The sequence below is a fragment of the Dermacentor albipictus genome, chromosome 5 (genome assembly GCF_038994185.2).
Source record: "Dermacentor albipictus isolate Rhodes 1998 colony chromosome 5, USDA_Dalb.pri_finalv2, whole genome shotgun sequence".
NCBI lineage: Eukaryota > Metazoa > Arthropoda > Arachnida > Ixodida > Ixodidae > Dermacentor > Dermacentor albipictus.
The window spans coordinates 172,924,566-172,950,784 of NC_091825.1; the positions used below are offsets into that span (position 1 = coordinate 172,924,566).

Consider the following 26,219-nt stretch of genomic DNA (forward strand, 5'->3'; position numbering starts at 1 on the left):
CGTGACACAGCCGCCGCGTCAGCTGCTTCGGAAGCGCCGAAGCGAGCTGAAAACAAAAGCTTTAAGTCTCACCTGCGCGGCAGTTCTGATTAAGTTGGGATGTTTTCCGACTTCGGGTGTGTGCTTGACAACACTTGAAAGGCCTATAATAGGTAGTGGCTGCCTTTGAAGGCATCCAACATAGTAGGCTACTGCTCGGTGCCACAGCACCAGCCGTACACAACGGAGCCCGGTGTCAACCTTCACACGTGCCCGCAGGACAAGAAGCTACGAGAAGCTTGGATCGCGAAACTTAGAATTGGCAAGCAGCCATTGGCTACAACTCGGGCATGCAGCAAGCACTTCCACAAGGAAGATTTTTGGAACGGTGTCGGGGTTGTGATGTTCAGTGAGTAGCATGCAGACTCAACACACTGAGACACTTACCGGCGCAGCTGCCCGGCTAATGTCATGAAGCTTTGGTCTATGAAGTTGCTGATGCTAGATACGGGCAAGTTCACTGGAATGGAAAGGCAACGGCATGGCATATGCTTATGATTGTGTAGCACCAAACAATGAAATGTACTGGATTAAGAAAAAGAAGCAGTGGGCAAAGCTCGTTGAGAAGATCAATAAACATACAGTGCAACGCAACTTGAGAAATCATTATATTGAAATGTTCAAGACTTTAGAAGAAGAAAAAAAGATTGAACCGTCTCGACAGCACATCACAAGTCGCCATCGTAGGCATTGAAGTACCTGGTTATAATGGCTTTATTTTCGAACAGCTCTGATACTGTCTACGCAACAATGGTTGCTTGTGTACTGTCAGATACTAATATGCTGCGGCCTAAAGCTCGTGGCACGGTGCGAAAACGCGCTTGCAGCGACACATTGTGCATGGACATGCATGCAGACATGCAGCTGGTCACCGTGAACCCGTGCGAATGCTACATCGAAGCTTCATTCTATTATGCTCCATTTTGTTATAGACAGCCCTATATAAAAACATATTTCACACACAGTTCGCTCCAAGAGATTGCTGACCTTTCACGCAAGAAGTCAACTCGGGTGACTCCATCGTGGCGACCCTGCGCAGTGGGCATTCACTGTACCTATTCGGTAAAGAGATAGTGCCTGTAGACCATTCTGTGCATTAAGTAAAACCATTTTTAAAAAAGTCATGGTAAAAAAACATTTTTACCATGACTTTTTTTAAGTCATTGCAGATATGAACACATAAGTATTATATGTGTTAGTGACAGTGATGGCTTGGACATGAGTGTTAGTTATAGGCAGATATGACTTAGTTGCAATGGTGGTAGAAAGGATGTTGCTGATGTCTTATTGACGTTAAAGGGCCTGTCACCAGGCCACATAGCAAATTTTGGTTGCCCACTGAAGTTGTTAAGTGCCCACTGAGGAGTCTTCTGCCACAAGAATTTTTCATGTTGGCTCTTTAATAGCAGGAATATAAAAGTGCTGTGAGGCCATAATTTTATGGAAAGATGGAATGACGTTTCGGCTCCCCCACAAGAGCCTTGTTCAGTATAATAGCTAATTGTGGCTAATAGGTTACTGCATCATTGTTGGCACGGACATGCACGAATTTTAATTCATACTTTGAACAAAAAAACAACTAATAGAACAACCGCATTAGAAGTACCAGCGGCAGCTGCCTCATCCGTATTTCCTCACATCAACATTGTTTTAAATTTCGGCTGTAAACACCATGCACGTATACAATATATTTAAATATATACACAGGACAAATTTTATTATATTTTTTTAAGGAGAAGGAGGCCGCCAATTAAAAATTATTTCTAAAGGTATGGATAGCCTATGCTTAGGGAATGAATATGTTGCTGTATGTTCATCTCGTTTCAAATTGCTTTGTGTGCTTTTTTGACCATGAAAGAAACCAGTGACCCCTTCAGCAGAGTCTTTTATCAATGGCGTGTGAAATGCATGTGAATGTTGTGTATCTCAGTAGTGCTTCTCCTTCCATTAAGCAGTGCCAACGGCTCGTGAAAAAAAAAATCTCTTCTCATAATTTACAATATTTATTAGGATCGGAAACATCGTCACTTGCATGCAGAGGTCATAAATATATACAGGATGTCCCAGTTAACTATCATGCACTAAATTTTAAAACAGCAGCTGCGTTATTCAAAGGAGTCATATATATGTGTATATATATGTATACATACATACACACACACACACACACACACACACACACACACACACACACACACACACACACACACACACACACACACACACACACACACACAGTTGAAACCCGCGATTACGAAATCCAGCAACAACAAAATTCTCGCGAAAACGAAACATTTTCGTATCCCCGGCGAACGTCCGTAAGATTCAATGCATTTCGTACCTCTCGGCAATGAAATATCACTGTACCGCAATCCCGCATCAGTGAAATTTGCTGAAACGTAACTCCGCATATTACCTACTCGCGTAAAGCTAGCAGGCTCCAAGATGTGATCAAATGCGATTGTTTTGCACTAAAATTGCGTGAAACACCACCACATTAACTTGTGAGGGCGCCGTTTTTGTTCGCAAGAACACCGAAGTGGCACAAACGATCAGTGCGCTGAAAACACGTCATGGCCGCCATCTTGTTTGTTGATCACCCGTTTAAAGAGGCACGCATGTTGCTACCGACATGTGACGGCGGTTTTTGCACACCTATTAGGCGAGATCGTAGATCATTGTTCGAAACGCACATTCAATTTGCATTCCCCGCAGCTGACAGTGAAACGTAGGCTAATCGCCTAAGGTGAAACTGATCACAAACTGAATGCGCGTTTCGAACAACAATCACTGATCGTGGCAGTGCACTGCGTAATGTGCGTCTCGGTGAGAAAAATGCAGCAAAAACAAGGAAATCCAGGTCCCACCAACACGGAATTGTTTATGGCGCTTGAGATGGCGGTCGCAGCATATGGAGCGTCACGCATCAGGGCCATGATTGAGCGATTGTCCAGGAATACGCATCCCTTGCTTCAAGAACGCTGGTTTTGGTGCCACTCGACAGGCATCGTGTGCGGATTTGGCGCTGGATGTAGATTTGCTTGAAAGGGCCGCTATCCCGATCGTTTGCCTTCTAGTACACGAGTTGCGACGGCTTTTGCGCTCGGCACCGGACACGTCGGCGCATACAGGCAACAGCGTGCACTGGAGAAATGCTGCTGCATGCGCTGTTGCTCTGCATTCGGTGCTGAGTTATGCAAAATCTCGCAAAATTGCATCTCCGAAAGCAATTGACCGAGAATACTGCGCTATGGCAGTACTGCCACTGCTGGTCGATTCATGCGGCGCACTTTGTGCTGTCGGTAATGCAGTTCTATATCCTCGAGCAATGCAAAGTGGGCTAACGAAATATTGACAGCAAAGTTTTGTTCTGCGATGCATTACCTATCTGTGCTGTCTCTTGTGGCAACAATGAAATTCTCACGAAAGCAATTTTTTTTGCGTTCCCCACCGATTTCGTTATTGCAAGGTTCAACTGTATATAGGATTAAGAAAGCTGGTCAAAAACATCCATACCGTACTTGTTTTCATGAATTTGGACTTGAATTTTTTGGTGAAGCCCATACACAAGAAAATAGTGAATGAATTTGTATCTGCTTTGAAGAATCAACATGCATGCCATTGCGTATGGCCAATGTTCTGGCGAAGTAAAGTGTTTTTGGAGGAATTACTGCCCTTGTGAAAATACCTTAAGTGCTCGAGGGCATTATGTGCAAGCAATGTTTCAAGTGGGCCTCTCGGACCTGGGCAATGTGTGGTTTAGTTACAGGCAACTGAAAGTCTTACTGCAACTGCTCATAACAAACAGCTTCGCTGAAAATTTCGTTATGATTTTGCAAGGTTGCACAAGTCAGCTGCTATTGAGGGTGTCACCAACTTGCGCTGTGAACAGGAGAAAACATTCTGTTTTCCAGGCCCGGTTCCATGCACCAAGTACCATCTTCGTTGATGAAATTGATTCCCTGTGCTCACGAAGAGGCTCTGACTCAGAGCATGAGGCCAGCCGGCGTGTAAAATCGGAGCTGCTTATCCAGATGGATGGTAGGTTTCAGTGTACTTCATGCCTTGTGTTGAGTGCCAGCGACACTTATGTGATGCAGGCATCACCAACAACGAGGACCCTGCCAAGGTGGTGATGGTTTTGGCGGCCACCAACTTTCCCTGGGACATTGATGAGGCACTGCGCAGGAGGCTCGAGAAGCGCATCTACATTCCTCTGCCCAACAGTGTGAGGACTCTCCTGTACTTTCTCAGAAATAGGTGCCCTAGCGCTGCATGACATGACTGCTGGGCTAGTTGGTAATGTACTATCATGGTACTGCATCTTCATCACTTCTATCCATTCTGCATGCCGTACTGTGCATCATTCATTGAACATTCTCAAATCTCTTCAGAACATGCAGTAATGAAAGCCCAAGTGTAATTGTTTGGCACATCAGTCGCACATCCCGATTCATCATTTGGTTAGAAGAAAAAAAAGTTACTAAATCAGGGGTTCTCAAACTGGATTCCATTTTAGGGTTTTGTGAGTGCCTAAAATGATGCCAACCCCATTTGACCATCTTATTAATTTCAACACTTAGTCGATTTAGCGAAAGAATTCTGAATTTAATTTTCAATTTAACGACACCACCACATACCACATCAGTGCATCAGTAGTCTTTGCGGCATAAATCAACGCAGCACCAGCAAGCAAGTCTTATCGCTGTGCAGTTTGCATGCCCATCGAGTGTGCACCGAGTGCTTTTTATTCACACTTGAAAGCATGGTTTTTAACATATGAACAGGAGTCAACTTGAAAGTTCTCCAAGCTGAGAACCAGTTCCAAATTCAGCAGCGTCTGCTTGGTTGACTCTTGTCCCCAATGGTTGGTGATCAGCCATTTAAATGGTGTGATATGACAGAGAGACTGGGCAGGTTCATGCATGACTTGCAGCACGGGCGCATTGGTGTTGTCTTGGCATAGTTTCTATATAGGCTGGTTTGCTTACACCTTGTGTTCATTTTTGCCTTATTCAAACCGAAAAGGCACAAAAAGCATATTGATAAGCATGCGGCACACCACAGCTATGTGACACAGGTCTCTTTGGACTTGGTGTTTCGATGAGTATATCGAAGACCATTCTACAGGATGATCGGCGTGAAACATTTGTGTGCAAAAATAAAAATGCAGATCCAATGCACATGTTGGAATCTACGTGAAGCTTTACTCAAGCAGTGTGTTTATTGAGGGTAGGTGCTCCTGAGAAATCACTTTTTGTTAATAATAATACTCATTAAATGGCATTTATGCAGAATACAGTTTAATCTCCCATTTTCAAATATGTTCTTAGCCCCCCCATAGGAGTATGGTTTCTTGTGTAAGGCTTCATACCAAGCCTAGGAGAGTACTATAAAATAGCTTATATTAGTACTCCTTATAGGTGTGTAATTGGAAATGAGCTCAAAAAGTTATTTTGTTCTTGCTTTATTAAAGGAAAATAATTTTTCATCTCAACTGTCATTATTGAGAACATTGATTATGGTTTCCTAAAATGCAAATGGTCAAAGCGGCAACAAATTGCAATAACACATAGGTACTTGCATAATAAACGTTGCTATACATCTATGTGCATGCAAAATGTGACCGATATTGAGTCACATTGGGTACAAGAATTTTCATGCAGAAGTAGTAAAAATAGTGCCAGATTGAAAATTAAAAAAAAAATTAAGCTTAGAGTTTCTAAACTTGCTTAATATTATTGCAGGTACAGTCGACTTCTGTTAATTTGACCCTGACGGGATCGATGAAATTGATCGATTTATCCAGCGAGTCGAATTAAAGAAGGTGCAGAAAAAAACACCAAAACATACCACTGATTCATTTCGCAGTATTTTCCGAGTTTAGCACACTTCCGGATCAAACGCACACCCATTTTATATGTGTAAATAGTAGAAAATTAGCGTAGGAATGGCTTAAAGCTCCTAACCAAAACAAATCTAATGCGCACCCGATTTTTCAAAATAGCAGCAGGTTTTCAAAAGTCAGCTTCGCCGCAATGCAGCCATGATACGCAGTAAAGTGGATGAATGCTGTGAAGGCTGTTTTGGTTTCATATGTGATCATATATGCAGGCAATTTTCGGCCCAACTTTTTTGGAATCAAGAGAGCGCCTGTTAGAATTAGGTAAGGACCATAATCTGAAATAGTTAGCTACCATTGTTGCTTTTTCATCTCGTTAGGGCGAGCCGAAAATAGGCGTTTTCAACGGGAGGTGAGGGTTCCACACATTCACTGTCCCCTAAGTTCCACTGAGAGAGATGGTGCTACTAAAGAGGTTGTTATTGAAATCACCATAGGAGTCGGGCGCATGCATGCGGACTGGTCACGTTCGAATTATCCGGCGAATGAGCCAATTTTAGGATCAAAATAAATGTTTGGCCCCATAGAAATGCATGGGCGCCAGCTGGGATCTTCGGCGGGCATCGATTTAATCGGAGTCAAAATAACAGAAGTGTACCGTTATAAGTTTGCAAGAAATTTGCACAAAATGCAGACCTGTCTTTCCAGAAGAAGTGCAAACCAATAAAATTCTTCTGGTGCGTGGGTGATATTGTCAGAGCCCTTGCCTGTTTCCTTCTCCAGCCGGGCTTCTTTGCTGCACTGCAATGACGAGATCTAGCTTCAGTGGTATGTGTTCCAGAGAGTGTTTTGATTCTTCTCTGGTTGCTCAGAGCAATCATGTCCCGAGTTGGGACTCCTGTAGAACCTCCTCAAACCCGTTGTGGTTTTTGTTGAACCACAGTGTGGCTATATAGAAGTGGCCATCTCCAGTACAGTAGGTGAACCAAATTTTGTTTTGGGGCACAGCAACCAACTCTTGCTGTTGAGGGACTCGGCCGTATTCTGGTTTTTGCGCTAAATACTGCAAGATCACAGCTTTTCGCTTGTCAGTCTCTCATATGTAGGAAGCGTAGTGTTCGCTCAAGCACTGGGAAAAAAATTAGAGTGAGCCTGTGCTGGCTCAGTTCGGGCTAGTGCTCCCCTCTTGTTGCTCCAGGAAAGCTCACCGTCTTGACAAAGCCTGTGCTTGTGAGCCTCATCAGTAGAGCATGAATGAAAAGATGAAGCCCCTGCACCTACCATGCTTCAATTAAAATAATTTTTCAGCCTCCTGGTTGAAGTAACGCCGTGTTTAATTTTGTGCACATGAAAATAGAATGTTGAAGCTTAATTTTGCAATCAGAATGTAAAAAATTATTTTCAGAAGAAAAATTCGATTTTTCAACCCGCATCTCCCTGTAAATTCTATGCATGTGCAACCTCATACAGTGTTTATACAGGGTGTTTCACGCAACTTGAGCCAAACTTTAAAAATATGCAAATGCCGTGTAACTGGACCAAACCAAGGTAACAAGGATATGTCCTACAACATCATCCATACTTGATTTAATTTTTGTTTCCGAACGAATACAAAGTTCTGTCTGCGAATGTGAAACACTGGAGGGCTTGTCGGATCACAGGATGGTTTTGTTGTCATTAAAGGCATCACCAGATGTCATAAGTACTTCGTCCAGAAAAAGTTTCTTTAATTTTCATGACGCTGATGACGCTGCTGTGATAGACTGTCATATTCAGATTTTATGCAGCTGTATGACTTAGGTGCTAGCGCGGACCAACTATGGGACTTCTTTTCGCAATTAGCAGAACGGTGCCTTAATCACTTTATTCCTAAGAAAACTAAGTGCACGAATAAAAAGAATCCCTGAATAACCAGAGATATACTTCATCTCAAACGAAGACTTAAACGCAAACGTAAGGCTTACTCACCCAACCCAAACCCCCCAAATAAACTATGTATTCGCCGCATGAGTCAGGATTTAAAGAGACTTCTTAAGAAATCAAAAGACAGATTCTATAATGTGACGCTCACAAAATTTCTTCGCGAGTCACCTGGCAAATTCTGGCGCTATATAAATCCGTCTAAAGTTCTGCACCCTGCTCAGACCGAGGAGAACGCCCATAAGCGTGCTGAAGATTTTAATCTATATTTTTCATCTGTTTACATACGTGATAATGGTATACTGCCTCCTTTTAATGTTGACACTGAAAGACCTCCTATAGCTGATTTACAGATTGACGAGCAAGGTGTTCTAAATCTGCTATTACATATTGACATTAAGAAAAGCCAAGGTCCAGATCGTATCCCTAATGAATTTTTATATAGATACGCTGAATGGGTATCTAAATACTTGTCCAAAATTTTTCAGTCTTCTTTGAGTAGCGGATGCTTTCCAACTGGTTGGAAGCGAGCAAAAGTTATACCGGTTCATAAAAGCGGAAATAATTCTGTTAGTAATTATTGCCCGATCTCGCTCACTAGTACTGTTTCGAAGTTACTTGAACACATCATATCCAAACACCTACTCGGCTATCTCGACCAGCATGATATCCTGTATTATCGTCAGCATGGCTTTTGAAAGGGACTGTCCACGATTACCCAACTGATAGAAATAGTTCATGACCTCGCAGAAACAATAAATTCATGTGGTCAAACAGACATTATCTACCTTGACTTTGCAAAAGCATTTGATAAGGTTTCGCACCAAAAATTTTTATATAAGATTAATGCAGTTTTTCAAAATCGAACACTCACACAATGGTTTTCTGCGTATATATCCTCCCGTGAACAGTATGTAACTGTTAAAGGTTGTCAGTCCAGCGTTGCTTCTGGTGTACCGCAAGGTAGCGTCTTAGGCCCACGCCTATTTTTGATCTTTAATAATGATTTACAAAGTAACATTGATGTTCCATTAAGACTTTTTGCAGACGACTGTGTGATGTACAATACCGTAAATACAGTTGATGATCAGATTAAATTAAATTTAAACCTGCAAAGAATAGTGAAATGGTGTAATGACTGGCAGATTTTGTTAAACTTTAAAAAGTCTGTGTTCATGTCAGTAACTAGAAAGAAAAATGTTCTTGACTACAATTATCAAATCAACGGTTATATGCTTGAAAGAGTCGATCAGTATAAATACCTAGGCATAACATTTACATCAGATCTACGATGGAACACCCACATTGAAATTGTCATTTCCAAAGCTTTTAAAACACTATGGTACCTGCGACGCACTATGCACAGTGCTACTCCGGATGTAAAGTGCCTCGCTTACAAAACCCTGGTCAGACCGATAATTGAGTATGCTAAAGTAATATGGGATCCTCACACAGCAACTAATTGTCACAAGCTTGATAGGATTCAGCGACTCGCTATAAGGTTTATCTTTAATAAATACCGCCGGAATCACTCTCCAACAGAACTCTGCCAACAAGCCCAACTACCTATGCTAGAAACCAGAACCAGATATGAAAGTCTAAAAACGCTTTACCTCATTATCAATAATTATCTCAAAATAAATAAATCAGATTACTTTGAGGTCAAAACTAATGAAACATCAAGGCATCGTCATACTAAGTTTATCCCATTACCGACTATAAAAAATAATTGCTTCAAGTTTAGTTATTTTCCCCGAACTTGTAGAGACTGGAACTCTCTTCCAGATTCTGCTGTTCGGTCGACATCATTAGCTGAATTCCTACGCCACTTAGAAAATTTCATCTATGGCACTAGCATAGGGCGATGAGATCAGATTGCTGCTGTATAAGATTACTGTTCTGATTTCTGAGTGATGCATTTTTGTTTTTGTTTATGTGTGCATTTCACGAGATGATCTTTTTTTTTTCCTATTAACTAATGTATAACTATGGTTTTCAATATGTACTGTACTACTTATTTTGCTGTTCAGTTCCCTTTTTTCCACTCCTGTTATAGCCCCTCAATGAGGCTGACAGTATTAATAAATGAAATGAAATGAAATGAAATGTTGTTTGCCGTCGCTTGGAGATACTCAGAATATTTTTGCATTCCGCCTAATTACATAATTAGTCTTAAGTAAATAATTAACTTCTCAATTATTATAATTAGGTGAAAAGTGTCAATGAGAAAATTGTATAGCAACGCGAAAAACACCTGATGCAGCTTTCTGTTGTTGAATATGTGCTACATTAAAGTGTCCCTGAGCATGAAAGAAGCCCACGAATGCATGCGAAGTGCCTCGAGTGGCCAGTCGCGCTAAATCAAAAAAGTATATGAAAGAATGTTTTCAATATAATACATTATTTCATTAACAGGCCGGTGTGCTTCAGAGACACCTATAAGCCGACATTATATGTTCAGGTTTTATGTAGGGAGTTATATATATATTTTTTTATTTGTCTTGTGGGGAGCGTAGCGTAGTGTAGCATAGCGTATGCCTAAGCACACTCCAAAGAAGCAGTCCAGATGCCATGCTCCAAGGTGACAAAAGATGCGTCCCTTTATAATGGTACATTGCTTTTATACGCATGCATCACATGACAGGAGATCGGATACGGCAGTTGCAGCTGCCGATCGCTGTTGACGTCCCTCGTCAAACACAAACAGGTGATTCCAGCACATTCCCCTTTTCAAACACTTTTAACATCACGTACATACAATTCAAAATGAGGATAGGTAGACTGGACACGAGCACCACTTACACAAAGAAGAAAAAAAAAAACACGGAACAAGATCATTCAAAACATCAGTTGTCAAAACCCAGCCTTATGGGCTTGCAAACTACCAAATCTAGTCACAGTTACAATCTTAGCTTGATATTTGTTACCGTCAGTCTCCGTCCGAGTTAGAGGAACCGAGGATTCATCAGTTTGGTTGCCTGCACTAGTGACCATTTGGGCCCTACTGGGCTGTTCCTAACTCATAGCTCCCACTATCTATCCGGTCTTTTGGGAGACTGTTGAGCATACCCCTGTTGCGACGGACTTCGATCCCCTTCTTCGTTTGAACACAGTATAAGCGCGGCTGTGGTGCTGCTCCGAGCACAGTACCTTTGGTACGGACATCAGTCATCCACACTGGACTGCCAGTTTCCAGCTTGGGGAGATTTCTAGACAGTAACGTCGTTTGAAGTAACAGCTTTGCCTCTTCTTGACCTTATGGTCATTGGCCACCGCTTCTTTCAGGCAGCATTGTCCTGGATTGCGATGCGTAGGCAACATTGGAACTCTCATCCTAAGCGTTTTGCCCATTAAAGGGCCCCTGAAACGGTTCGGACAAATTTTGTAGGCGCGTAGGGTACAGCTTAAGTAGAACATTCGCACCACAATTTAAGTGAAGCGTTACGTATTAATGGAGCTGCAAGCGATTAGAAGTTACCCTCCTCCCTAGCTATGCTTTTCCTCCTCAACTCGCTCGCTGAGCGAGCGGCGCTAAGCTCCGCCTTCACTGGTTCAGCGTCACAATGCGACGTCACATCGCTCACTTCCGGTTGTTTAGGAGCACGCCCCCTCCCGCGCGAGACCTCTCCGCTAGCCGCTTGGCCGTCGACCGAGAGCTATCGAAGCAGCGTGCGTTGCGAGCATTCTGTCGTAGCGCCGAACGTGTCCGGTACTCCGCTAAAAACAGGCAAGCTGGTCATTTCGGCAAATGACTGGAGGCATAAACTCAAGCTGATGAAGGAACTTTAGCGTAGACGTACGTGAGCAGCCTGATCGGTCTGCACGGTCTAGACACTTGCTGGCGCAGCGCTTAACCAGTCAAACAAAGCGCTAATATTGCTCTAACCAAGTGTAAAGCATTTTAAACATTTATAAATCAACGTGTTGATGATTACACTCCTGCGAAAAATACACACCAGCAGCAAAGAATACACTTCGTTGCTGCTACTGTGTATGGTTGAGCTCTGTGCCACCAGATGGCTGCACCGTGCAGACCGTTTACATTTGCCCTTCTGCTCATCTCGTGGCTCACCCCGGCACAGTCAAGCGGCCAGACCCTGTCCCCTTGCGCTTGCGTTTGCCCTAATACTGGACTTGCGGTTTGCAGTTCGCTAGGTTTGCAGTCCACAAGGCAACAAAGTCGAATCATAGTGCTCGCGAAAAGACTGAGACCGACTCTGACCGCGGCGCTCTCGTCAAAATGGAGTACGTTGTAACACAAGCAGACGACACTTGCTGTGTGCCGGAAGTGCTGAAGTGTACTAAAAAACTATTCTTGTTTTTTCTCTTTAAGTTATTTTCTTTTTACAAAAACAAAGTAACTAACATTCCAACTATTACGAGCATCATTTGTTCACCATAAAGTTGGAAAAATTATCGACCACGCGCCCTGGTCAGCCAATCAGATAGCTTGCCCATGTGACGTAATATGGGTTATTTGCATCATATGGGTAGGGGCGGCTTAAAATTCCGCCGAGCAGTGCGCTGCGATCGGCAGCGATGGGAATATTTAAAACCTTATAATAAATTACACGCTTTACGCAGAGCACTTAGATGCATCAATTAATGATCAGAAGAACCTACTCTAACGACTCAGTACGTTTGTATAAAATCGCCAAAATCGTTTCAGGGTCCCTTTAATATCTCCACTAAGCTGATTCCCGGAATGCCAGGTGTTCCTCTATAGGCCAGCAAGACTAAGTAAGGGTCACCTGGGGTGCGATCTTGTACGCGTTCCAAAATAGAACGGAGGCGGTCCGTTCCACCGAGCCGCACACGCTTGGTCAGTTTGAACGGTGTCGAACGCCATGACGTCAATTGTGAAGTGATATCTGCTGTCAATCATTCCGTGTTGTCTGCTATCGGACGAACGCAACGGAACGGACCGCCAATTTCGCGACGGAAAGAACGGACCGCCTCCGTTCGAGTTTGGAACGCGTACAAGATCGCACCCCTGATTTCAAAAGGAGATGCTTAGTAGTCTGTACCATACGTTCCACTTCCTTGTTTCCCTGGTGATGCCTCGGACTCGAGGTGACGTGACGGAAACCATATAGTTTGGCAAATTGCTTGAACTCTGCACTCACAAATTGGGGACCATTGTCAGTCACCACACACTCAGATAGGCCATGTCTTGCAAAAATGCTTTATCACATCACAGTAGCAGACTTAGTTGACGGAAGATTGGCTATCTCTGTGTAGTGTGAAAGATAATCTACTATGACGAGATATTGCTGTCTGTGAATTTGACACAGATTGACCCTGACTCTCTCCCAAGGAAAAGAGGGTGTTGGTAATGAAATCATCAGTTCATTAAATTCCAGCGCATGCATCGCGCAAACATTGCTCCGTTTCACAAAAGACACTATCTCAGTGCTAAGGCCTGGCCACCAGACAGAACCTTTAGCTCCACTGCGGCATGCCTTGGGGACCGTCATGTAGCTTGCTTAGCACTTCTTTTCAAGGAGACTGAGGAATAATTAGCCTCATCCCGTTCAGCAACAACCCATTCACCATAGTAATGCATGCTCGATACTGCCACTATGGCACGAGATAACAAGGAACATTTTTTCTTCGACCAACCTGTTTTGCACACTTAGCGCAGGCTTTGACACACCTCATCACTCATTTACCCCCTCTCTCACTCTTGTCAAAAAATCATTGCCTCTTTCTAAGCCCAATTAACAAGCTTTCGAGTACGCTGTCACCTCAGAGACAGTCAAGCAGCTTTCCAATTTCATGCGACCTAATGAAGAACGTGAGAGTGTGTCCACATTGGTGAGCAATTTGCCAGGAACATACACTATGGAAAAATGGTATCATATCAACCGCAGCCAAAAGTGTTGAATTCTTCGCGGTATTGCATCGATTGCTATGTGACCCAACAACAATATCAAGGGCTTGTGGTCAGTTTTGAAAACAACTTCCAAAGCACGTATATACTCATCAAATCTTTCAACTGCCCATGTCAGCGCAAGCGCTTCCCTTTCGATCTGGGAGCCCTGTTGCTCAGTTTTGATGAGCGAACGAGAAGCAAATGCAACTGGCATGTATTGCCCGTCATTTTGCATTTGAAACAAAAGTGCTCCCAGACCAAAAGACGATGCGTCAGCTGAAAGAGTGGTTGGTAGCGAAGCCATACACTGAACTGAACAAATGAGTTCTTTGAGTTCTTGGAACGCTTTTTCCTGATTACAGTCCCAGACCCAGTCCCTATCCTTGTGCAAGAGAACGCACATTAGGGCCGTCACCTGGGCTAGATGCGGCAGAAAGTAACCCAAATGGTTATGCCTAGGATGCTTCGAAGCTGACTTACGTTTTTGGGTGGCCTCAAATCTTTGATAGCACTGATCTTAGCCGGATCAGGATGAATGCCTTTATTCAGAATATGACCTACAAAACGTATTTGCTTAACTCCGAATAAGCATTTCTCTTTGTTTAATGTCATATATGCTCTGGCTAGGCATGTGATCAATTTACTTAAGCACTCATCGAGCTGAGCTTTGCTTTCACCAAACAGTAAGATATTGTCCATAACGTTAATGACCCCTGGAAGGCCACACAGTATCTCAGACATTCTTTATTGAAAATATTTCTTAAGTGCAAAGTTTTTTTTTTTTAAGTGGAGTAATTAGAAAGGGTAGTCTCATGGAACAATATCTACCGAATGGTGTTGATAACGTGGTTAGCTCTTCCAAGTCTTTACTGGGTTGTACCTGGTGGAAGCCCCAGTTGGCGTCGAGCTTAGAAAGCCACTTTGCGCCTGACTGTGAACCATGAGCCTGATCAACAGTTGGTAATGTTCGCTCTCGAACTATATGTGGTAACTCGAACTGGTAACGCTCTCGAACTATATGTTTGTTCAATTTGGTGAGGTATACACAAACTCTCAGGTCTCCTGAAGGGTTCACGACCAGAACTATACTGGCGCACCATTCGGTGGAGCCATCCACTTTTGTGATTATGCCTATACAGGATTATGCCCATCTTCTCTATTTTGCGCTTCAGGGACTCCATCAGTAGAATTGGTACTCTGCGTGGAGTGCTTATGGCATGCGGGATGCACTGGTTTGCAGCCTCATTGTGTATGTACTGCTTTGGCATTATGCCCAGACTGTGAAACATCCAGAAAACAAGCCTCATACTGCAAGTTTCCCGTTTCAACTGCATCATCAAATTTAATTACATTTCTGGATGTTGTGGATCAAAGATGTGGTAGTAGTAGTAGTCCCTTTTCACCCCTTCTTCTTCTTTATTCAACTGATTTCTAAGAGTCTTGTATTCTCCCCATAAGTCCACATTATGTACGTCTTTTGATGAACTGCTGGTAAGGTTTATTTTTATGTTTTATCTGTCACTTAAAGTAGTTTCTTATTCATGGTTTCTGCGATTTGTCCGGTCTGTGATATGTTTTAAGAAGAACTGATTCAAAGTAAACTTCATTAAATGTTATAAAGTTATTACATGAGTTATTTGCTTCTCCTTCGGGCAAATTCCAATTCGTTTGCTTGATATTTGCCTAAAGTGCTCCAATGTTGCAGCTGTCATCGAGCGGTACATGAATTCCTCTGGTTTCACATACGCCAGATTGGTGTGCATTTTTAGGAAAATAAATATAGGCAAGTGACCATTTATGTCACAACTTAGCACCCCTGAAATTCTGTCTTCTGTTATAGAATTAGTAACAAACATGTCCAGCAATGACATTGTTGATTCAGTAACGTGTAGGCATAGTAATGGCATTTTTAAAATAGTTGCACTCAGGCACTGATAAAAATTTATTACTTGTGACTGAGCTCTTCAAGACGTCTGATTAAAATCCCTACTGACAGTATGCATGCAGTTCAGAGCATGTGCATGTGACACAAAAGAAAACACAAGTGTTGTTAGATTGGCAACGCCACCCCCTCTACTCTCAATGCAGTTTAAAAAGAAGTGGTTGAACCCTGGCTGCATAAAATGTCCCAACTCACTAGTATACCACGTTTCTGTGAGCATTAGAAGATCAAAGTTTATGCCACATGATTCCAACAGCGATTCCAATGTGGAGCCTTCCACTGAGGTGTCTCTCACAGCCCACTGCGCAGTTTCAGGACATTATTTTTTCAGTTTTTTTTTTTTTTCATTTGTGTCATCATTCCACTAACAATACTTGTCTTGTGCATGGTGCGGTATGGAAAGCCTTTCTCCCCTGCACAGCGCAATCGCTCATCGACTTTGCAAAAATATTGGATGCATTTTCTTCTGTGTTGGCATCTTTGTGTGTGCAATAGCCATGCCCATGAAAAATCCTCTGTATCCCTGGCACATATCGTCATTTTGCATCTACTTACTCTCTCTCTGTTTGTCTAATGAGCAATCAGCTCTGCTCGTGACACAAATTTGGTGTGCAGGAATGAGAATTTTCTGGAGCATAGGCCCTTGTGCCATGTCTTTATGTGTGTGTGCATCGTGGCATGAATGTATATGCCTTGCATTTCCTGAGGTGCCGGGAGGGAGGCACTGCTGAGGATCAACCTGAAGGACGTCGAGGTTTGCCCTGGGCTTGACATCAACATCATTGCAGAGCGGCTCGAAGGCTATTCCGGTGCTGACATCACAAACGTCTGCAGGTTGGTGGGAGCCTACTGACTTGTCTCAACATTTATGGCAATGTGTGAGTTTTGTCGTGGTTATTCAGCTCAAAACCCATCAATTTTCTGTGCCCTGCATTGCTGCTTGATGGCAGGTTCTAAAGGCTCAATCTTACCGGCGACTTGAGGAGGTCGTGTGACCATTTGCAACTGGCAACTAAAATGTGATTGAAGGTGACCTATGCTCGCATTGGCAAGTCAGGGTGAGCGGATTCTGCGAGTTGCAATCCCAGAGATTATTATTCTCAGCGAGAACTCTAGGGATTTATGCGCTTCGCTCGTTTCGCATTCAGGCAACAGTCACAGATTTTGATTCAAGCGAAGAGGAAGTCGTCACTGTGCTGATGTGCTGTGCTGTTCATGGTGTCAGCTATGGCAGCGTCGAAGCTTCCGAAGAAAAAGCAATGCTAGTGGGTGCTGCCGTAGTGATAACTAGCCAGCCAAGCGAGCCGCTTCCTGCTCGAACTCTGCGCGTGTGACGAGAAGTAATATCGAGAGTAAGTTGTAATTTCTAGTTCATGTTGCATGGGAATCAGTGCATAATTTTGGTGCTTTCGTTTACTGCTGCTTAGTTTCTTACCAATGCTATTGTGTACATTCAACACGTTGCTGGAACTGCTGCGCCCCAGCATCACGAGGCAAGACACCAATTACATTCCTGTAGTCCGCCATGGTGGCTTGGACTTTGTATTTGGTGGGATGCAGGAGGACACTGGATGAAAACACATGCTAACATAACTTTCGGCGTGCCACTGATTGGTTAAGCAGTTTTGCGACCACAGTCGCACAACTGAAAAATTGAGCAGTGAGCGACTGGCCCAGTATAGCCACTTTTCGAGAAAAGTGACCACTTGCGACTAACTTGGTCAGGTGACCACTGTCAGTCGCCGATGTGAATTAGCTTTAGATGCTACATTTCATTAGCAGTGACAATTTCCGGGACAACTTGTGTCTGCCGTGTGGTGATTTATGCCATACAGTGCAGCTCCTTGCAGCACAGAAAACAAAAGATGGGGCGCTGTAACGTAAAGCTATTCCAAACTTTTCTATTCCAATTCTGCAATCAGCCCTCCACTATTGGTCAAAACCTTTTTGGACCACCTCCCTTCACCTGTTGGTTAGGTGACATCATGAAGACCGCGATAGCTCCCCATCTGATATGACGTGTACACACTGATTATGCAAGATTTGGCCAAACAAAAAGAAAATAGTTATTTCTGATTTGACGCCTTTTCACCATTAGATCTCGGCTCTCGGCTGTATGCGTTGTGGGTAACACACGCGCCCATCTGCTCCCGCGTCATCGTGCTCACGTCGAGGGCCAGCATAGACACAGGAGAGGCGCACTACGCCCTCTCCCGCTTCTCCCTCGCTCTCACGATGCGTGCGCACCCTTCCTCCCCAACTCATGGGAAGGTAGCTGATGGGTGAGGAGGACATTCCCCTTGCCAAGGTAAAAAGGTACAAAACAGCGCCACCGGGGGAGATGCTCGCTCTCTGTCGCTGGACCCCTAACCTGCCGGACTGGAGTAGTTGCCGCAACCCGTGAGTGACCTCGTTTGCCTGACTATCCCGGGCAATGAGGCCAGCCTATTATTACATATTACAGAGAGGACTTCTCTCTGCCAGTGTTCTTTATTGCTGGTAGTAATAAACGTTGTTACAGTTGACGCCGCTGGTTGCCTTATTCGTTCGAACCCGACGTAGCCACAATTCCTGCCTTGTGGGTTGAGGAGTACCACAGAGCGACTGTGTGGGGCTAGATCTGGAGCTCGCCTTCAACCCTAGCCGCACGCAGAGTGGAACCCCCACAGCATTAAGGATGCATTAATATGCCAAACTGAATTTTCTTCTGAATAGCTGCAGGTTGCCTCGTTCCAAAAAGAATAAAAGATGGCTGCCGCTGATTGCTCAGGCACTGGCTGCTCGCACATGCGAGAGAGCATGGGTTTATTTGTGTATAATAAAACTTTTTGCGTGGCCGTGTAATGTTTTCGAACACTCTCGGCACGTTTACGACCTCGTTCAGCCAATTATTCTTTGTTGAGGATACGTTTTAGCGTTATTCTTAAGCTCCTGTTGCATGCCGCTGCAATTTTCAACCAGCCACCGCAAGCTAAGTAAGGGAAAGTAGACCAATCGCAGACGCCGGCACCACCCTCTTCATCCAGTTATCAATTTTCAGTTCAGTGGCTCGGCCCCATTGAATCCCTCTCCACTTGAGCGTGCTCCTCGCCTTTTGTCAGCCAATTAGATAAGACAAGCTGCTCAGTGTAGGCAATGTTATTCGTTTTTCAAGCTAACAAAAGTGAACTCCTATGAACGAGGTGAGCGTTTGATTGGTCTGTTCAGACAACCCTGCAGGTCACCGCCCGATGCTTGCGTTGGCGGTTACAGAGATTTGACATCAGGAGATTGGATTAAAAACATATTGGAATAGTTTTACGTTATAGGGCCCATGGTCAACTCCGATATTGGAAACGTCTGTTGCACATTATAGTACATTAAACATAATGCTGCACGAATGCAGTGCTTTGGTAACATGGAAAAGTAGCCACAGTAGCACGGAGGTAGTCAGTCATTATGCAGATCCAGGGCATGATGAAGAAAGGCCCAGTTGCTGTAGAGGCACTTGGGCTGTTTGAAGGCAATTCTACAGCAAGACTACAGTTGTTTGCACACTTCTGCGCATGACTGTGGGTAGCGAGTTTTATTGTTTATTTCAGTGCCTGCCAACAGCTGATGAACCTTGGTGGCAGGTGCATAGGAACACAAGTGCATAGAAACACATAAATAAAATAAAATAAAATAGAACATAATTTCCAGCAATAATGCATACTAAAGTAAACGCACAGATCATGGTTTTGTATAAGGAAATTAACAAACTGAAAATAACTACTAAGCACATTTGTGCCAAGCATTTTATGTGCCAACTTTACACAGACACTCAGTTGAAAATATCTGTGTTAAATAAACTGTCTCTGTACATCTGCTATAGCCGTGTCATGGGGCAAGTTAGAGAAATATTAAGATAAAATATGTCTGAACACCTGCTGGTTTTCAGTGAGAGAACTGAAACTGCAAAAATGCTAGTAATTCAGAGCAGTCAATCAGCCTGTGCAAAGAAAGCCTACTCGTGTCAGCTAACAGGCTTGAGTAGCCACAGAATTGATACTGGTGAATATATCTGTCGTAGGAAGTACGAACAAATTAACGCTGGATGGCTTCTATTAAGCTACATTGGTGGGTGCACACAGCTGCAAATTCTAGTTGCAGTCTGACTAGTGAGCAAAACTATTTTTTCAAGGACATTCAGGATGGCAAAACATTAACCGTGGACCCACAGAAATTCTCATAACAAACTTTAGCCATGAGCGCCAGCATCTTCCAAGAGGTATGACAGTCACGTGCATCGAAGTGTTCACTCAGGTCACCGACTGTTTCGCTGTAGAGCAAGGGGGTTCCGCCAGCCTGCCTCCCGTGCCTCAGGATCTACCTATCGATGTTTGCCCAAGCTTACTCCCTGCGCAGAAACAAAGCCTCCTGGAGCTTGTACATCAGTTTCAGGACTACTGCTCATCGACGTCGAGGGTTGGTCAAATGCCTTTGACCAAACATAGAATTATCACTGATGATGCAGCCAGGCCCATACGGCAGAACCCATATCGGGTGGCCCCACGGGAATGTCAAGCCATTGTAAGTCAGATCAAAAGAATGCTGGAAGACGACGTTATTCAGGTGTCAAAGAGTCCTTGAGCATCACCAGTGGTGTAGGTAAAAAAAAAATAGGATGGAAGCTCACGTTTCTGCATTGATTACCGCAAACTCAATTAGATCACAAAGAAAGACGTTTACCCATTACCTCGTATAGACGGTTCCCTCAATAAACTGCGACGTGCCCGTTATTTCTCGTCGATGGATTTAAGGAGCGGATACTGGCAAATTGAAGTTGACGAGAGAGACTGAGAAAAAACTGCATTCGTGACACCTGAGAGCCTCTACGAATTTAAGGTACTTCCCTTCGGCTTGTGCTCAGCGCCGGCAACATTTGAGCCGCTAATGGACACACTACTCTCAGGCCTCAAGTAGCAAACATGTTTAGTATACTTGAACGATAGGATTGTATTTTCTGCAACTTTTGACGAGCACATGACGAGCCATCCGATCTGTCGGTCTCACGTTAAAGCTGGAAAAATGCCACTTTTGCATTGAAGAGCTTCTCTTCCTCGGTCATGTGGTCAGCAATGAAGGTGCACGGCCTGGTCCTGACAAAATAGCTGCCATTGAAAATTTTCCAGCGCCGTCTGACAAAAAGACACCTAGACAATTTTTATGATGTGCGCGCCTATCACCAGCGCTTCATTCCGAACTTTTCACGAATTGCGTCACCACTGACACGCCTAATCAGGGAAGACGTCGCATTCGTATGGGGTGAAGAACAGCAACAAGCGTTCAATGAGCTGCGGCAACGGCTCCAAGAACCCCCAGTCCTCGGACGCATTGACGAAGACGCCCTCACAGCGGTTAACACCGACGCCAGCAATGTCGGCTTAGGAGCAGTACTCGTGCAGTGGCAAGACGGCGCTGAACGAGTAATAGCTTATGCAAGCAGAACGCTTTCTCGTACGGAAGCGAATTGTTCCACCACGGAAAAAAAGTGCCTTGCGGTGGTGTGGGCCGTTTTGAAATTTCACCCATATTTGTACTGCCTCTCCTTTAGTGTTAGTGACCACCACTGCCTTTATTGGCTGATGAACTTAAAGGATCCGTCAGGACGATTGGCACGCTGGAGCCTTAAGCTTCAAGAATTCAACATGTTTATTGTCTATAAATCGGGAAAGCAGCATGCAGATGCTGATTGCCTTTCTGACGCCCCATTCGAATCTACCGATGTGAAAGATGACAACGATGCAGCCTTTATCGGGGTTGTCAACACAGCTACAATCGCACAGCAGCAACGCAACAACCCAGAATTGCAACGCTATATAAGTTTCTTGGAAGGTCACACTTCCGTGTTCCCAAGGCTTTTTGCAAGAGGACTACCATCATTTTGCTTGCATAATGATGTCCTGTGTAAGGCAAACTTCTCTCCAAACGGAAACACCTGTTTACTCGTCATCCTAACACCTCTCAGGAGAAGTATTACAGGCATGCCATGATAAAGCAACATCCAGTCAACATACAAACGCTGTGTAGGGTAAGGCAAAAATATTGCCACGAGGATGAGAGTAGCGAAAAGGGATAGGACATTTTATTTACATAATCTATACAGAGAAAGACGGCTGCAGGCTAGATGGCAGAGCAACAACACGAGCGCTACTCTGATCATCGTCTTCACCGTCTTTCTGGTGCATTCTTCTATGCTCGGCAGGATGCGTGCTTCAGTGCACGGGAGTAGCGCATAACAATATTATTGGCCCGGACTCATGGCGACCATTCAACAATATGTTCGGACATGCCTTGAATGCCAGCAGCGAAAAGTGTCAACAGTCAGACCAGCAGGCTTCCTCCACCCTGTTGAAGTACCCGAAACTCCATTTGTTCAAGTTGGAATGGATCTTCTATGCTCATTCCCAACTTCACCTGCGGATCACAGATGGATTATCATAGCCACTGACTACCTTACTCCCTACGCCGAAACCAAGACTCTGGAGCGTAGCACGGCAAGTTAAGCAGCCAGATTTTTTATACAAAATGTTGTACTGAGGCACGGCGCTTCAGCAGTACTCCTAATTGACAGGGGAAGTGCATTTACAACCGAGCTATTGGACACAGTATTAAGACTTTGTGGAACAGCTCATTGGCGAACAACGGCGTACCATCCGCAAACGAACGGACTGACAGAATGCCTGAGACACTTACGGATATGCTCTCCATGTATGTGGATATGGAGCTCAAGAACTGGGATGGAATCTTGCCGTATGTCACCTTCGCATACAACACGGCTCAGCAAAGAGACAACACGAATGACGCCGTTCCATCTCCTACATGGTCGTGAAGTCACAACTATGCTAGATGTGATGCTGCCACATGAATGCGATGGCATCCAAATGGATGCTGAAGACATCACTCAGCGTGCTGAAGAAGTGCGATAACTTGCTCGCATACATATTCATAGACAGCAGGATTGCGACTCGAGGCACTATAACCTTCGTCATCGATCAGCCTCCTACGAGCCCAGAGAGAGAGTTTGGGTTTGGACTCCCATTCGCAGTCGCGGCCTTTCGGAGAAACTGTTCGAGCGCTACTTTTTTTCGGCGGTTCACTGATATCAACTATGAGGTTGCTCCCGATAGCCTGCATTGCTCAAGGCGTCAACGGCACCTACCAGAGGTGCACGTGGTCCGGAGGTAGCCCGATTTGTCTGAGTGAATTCACTGCACCGCAAACATGTCCCTGTCCTGTTGTCTTGATGATACAGTATCGGGACGATGCTTTCTAGGAAGAGAGGCTAATGTCATGACTAAAGGATAGCAAAGAAACAGAAAAATACGAATTGAGACACACGAGCAGCAACCACGCTCCTTTTTGGAGGGAAGACGAAGTTGCCGCGTTAGCTCTTGTGGTCTCTGAATACAGAGTTGGTGTTGTTTCTCGCATCCTCATCCTGCGTCCTGTGTTTTTGACGTTGTGACAATATAATGCCCCCTTAACACTCCCAGAAATCAACAGAGTACTCACTACTGGCAAAAAAACAGCGCCCGGTCCAGACAGAGTACATTACACAATGCTTGCTCACCTATCCCCTCAAGCAGTTAAGAACTTGCTCCGTTTTTTCAACATAATCTGGGAAACAGGAAAAATGCCGTATGAATGGAAAAAAGCCATTATAATCCCTTCCTTGAAAGCTGGAAAGCATCCTACAACAGAAACCAGCTACAGAGCTATAGCACTAACAAGCTGTATTGCCAAGTGTTACGAAGCCATTACAGACATTAAATTGACGTACATCCTTGAAACCGAGGACCTGCTCGATAATCATCAGTGTGGGTACAAGAAAAGTTGCTCTACATCAGATCATCTAGTCCGGCTGGAACACGAGATACGTGCAGCCTTTCTACACAAGCAGTGCTGTCTCACGATTTTCTTCTTGGCAGATTTAGGGATTCGCGGTAGAATGCTCAAATGTCTAGCCAATTTAATGTCCAACCGAACATTCCAAGTGCATTTAGGAATGATGCTGTCACACATATTCATTCAGGAAGAGGGTGTGCCACAGGGATGTGTATTAAGCACAACATTGTTTCTGGTGAAAATGAACTCTGTCAATAATGTAATTCCATCCTCTGCAATGCACTCATTATATATGTGGATTATCTACAAATTGCGTGTCATGCATAGAACTTGGCAGTCTGCGAATGGCAAATTCAAATTATATAAGCAAACTCACACAGTGGGCATCTGAAAACGGTTTTCGCTTCTCAACTGAAAAAAACTACCGGTATTAGTGTTGTCTTTTCACAAAAAAGAGGCCTGCAACCAGATCCCATCCTTAAGCTACAGGAAGCCACACTACCGGTAAAACAAGGACACAAGTTTCTGGGTGTTCTGTTTGATAAAAAGTTGAACTTTTTCGTGCGCATAAATAGTCTTAAAATTAAAGCAAACAATGCACTTAACATCCTCAAAGTCCTCTCCTGGAAGTGCTGGGGCTCTGTCCGTAAATGCTTGCTACACATCGTCACAGTCTCAGGGTGGTAAACACGACACAAGGAGCATTTGAGTTAGGAAAAGCCTTTATGGGGCATGGGCATAAGAAAATTACATATATCCCGAAAGCATGCGTTGCCAACCCAATGGCAAAATCCTAACATACGACAAACTATATACAAAGTTAGTTAATTGAAAATATTGTCTTAAGTCCTCGCACATGACGTATTATGAAGTTGAAAATATCTACATAAAGTCTATCGACGTAGCCACGTCACCTCGTCGTTGGGCCCGCCGATGCGTTGTAGACTTGACGTCGCTGTGTCCGAAGTTCAGTCCACGGTTGGTCTGGTCAGGGGGTCAGGAGGGTGGAGAGACCTAGGTGCCTGGATCGCCCGGTCAACTCCGCAAGCTGCGGATTGTAGCCGCAGGGAATCCGGGAAGCGGCGCCGTCAGCCTGTAGCTGCGGTTTCCGGTGGGAGGTCCACTCAGCTCGCGGGTCGTTGCCGCGGCAGCTGAAGAACTGCTTCCACCGAGTTGCCGCCGTCTCCGCGATCCACCCGTCCTGTTCGGCCTCCAGCCCCTTCTCCAGGCCTTCGTCCCGTAGCGTAGCTGGGCCGCTCTCTTCGGCTACGTGTCCCTTCTCCCATTGGCTGCGCGTGCACTTTTGCGCTTCTTCTGCTTTCATACTGTATTCTTTTTATTTGTATGCTCTTATTTTCTATCTTCGTTTTTCTTTATTTCTGCCACCGACTCCTTATGTCTTCTTGTTTTCTTCTTCTTTCTTTCTTCCTTTATTGGCTCATGACACACATCTACCGCACTTTAGTACGTAGCATAGAAGAGAAAGCCCGCCAACTTGCGAAAATTGCCATGAGCCTCTTACAGTCATATACATCCTAATGACATGTCCACACATCGACACACAGAGACGGAGGTTCTTACACAACCTGTATAATTTATATATGCCATTACACCCTGCCCTATTACTGGCAGATGACCCCCTAGTGCCATTTACTAACCTGTTCGACTTTTTAGAGAACAGGTTAGTAAATGCAGGTTAGTAAATGCAGGTGAGAAATGCAGGTTTACCTGCTCTAACATCATGTTTCCTTTTGTCTTGTGAGTGGCGCAGCATGGCCTTAGTTGCCTTTGTGCCAATAAACCCAAATTAACCAACCTAATTAACGAGCGCCAACTATCAACAAAACAACGTCAAAATCTTCCGTTTCGTAGACAATTTCCTTGTGATTTGCAACAAAACAGGCTGCGATTACCAAGAGATAGATTGCCTTTATGATTTGATTGCATCAATTATCACTGGCCTTGCTGTCACGAGAGAGCTCCCTGAAAACCAAGAAATAGGGTTTCTCAATTTGAGGCTTTACCTAGCTAGTGACCACGTGTGCTGGGCTTGTGCCCCCCATTCTCAGAAGGGTCTTCTACCTTTTTCATCTGCACATTCAGAGACAGTGAAGCAGGGAGTGGCAACGGCTGTTCTTAGGAATGCATTAAGAAGGTTGTGTGTGCATCAAATGGGGAAAAGTTTCAAGTCGCAAGTTGGCCGGCTATGATCAGCGGGCTTCCCGGAATTTTTGCTGCGTAGCATTGCCAAGAATCTTGTACAAGAAATGCAAATTGGAAGAACAGTGCACTATACCACCAATGACAAGCAGAAGACCGTAGTCATACCATACATTCGTAAGATTTCACATCACATCAAGAAAATTTGTGGAAAGGCCGGGGTGTGGGTTGTTTTCTCGGTGCCCAACAAACTAGCACGTTTATGCGGTCTGGTCAACCGAGACGATGAGACGACCGAAAAGTGTAAGAAGAACGACGTGAAGAAATTCGTGCATTGCCAAGGCGATGTTGTGTACAACGTTCCTCTGTCATGTGGTCTCTTCTATATCAGACAGACGTTGTGTTAACAATCGCCTCATAGAGCATTCATGCTCGCTCAGAATCAGCCAAGAAAGCAATCTGGCTTTGCTTGTGTTGACGTGTAGTGGTTGCAAACCAGAGTTTGCACGCAGCACTATATTGACAACATACAAGAATCACCTCACGCACGAAATATTTGAGGCCCAGGCAAT

General features: G+C 44.3%; 1 protein-coding gene across 8 annotated transcripts in view; it reads left to right on the forward strand.

Annotated features, from left to right (window-relative positions):
• Nucleotides 1-26,219, forward strand: part of Kat60 (Katanin 60) — a 174,777-nt gene that overhangs the window by 113,137 nt on the left and 35,421 nt on the right. For 5 of the 8 annotated variants that reach the window (XM_070539324.1, XM_065450113.2, XM_065450111.2 and 2 more), the window contains exons 7-9: nt 3,954-4,080; nt 4,140-4,265; nt 16,326-16,452. In XM_070539324.1, the coding sequence (XP_070395425.1) occupies nt 3,954-4,080; nt 4,140-4,265; nt 16,326-16,452 (380 nt within the window). Of the gene's footprint in view, nt 1-3,953; nt 4,081-4,139; nt 4,266-6,153; nt 6,206-16,325; nt 16,497-26,219 lie in introns of all 8 variants that reach the window. The other 3 variants (XR_010569027.2, XR_010569026.2, XM_065450116.2) reach the window with 3 other exon arrangements.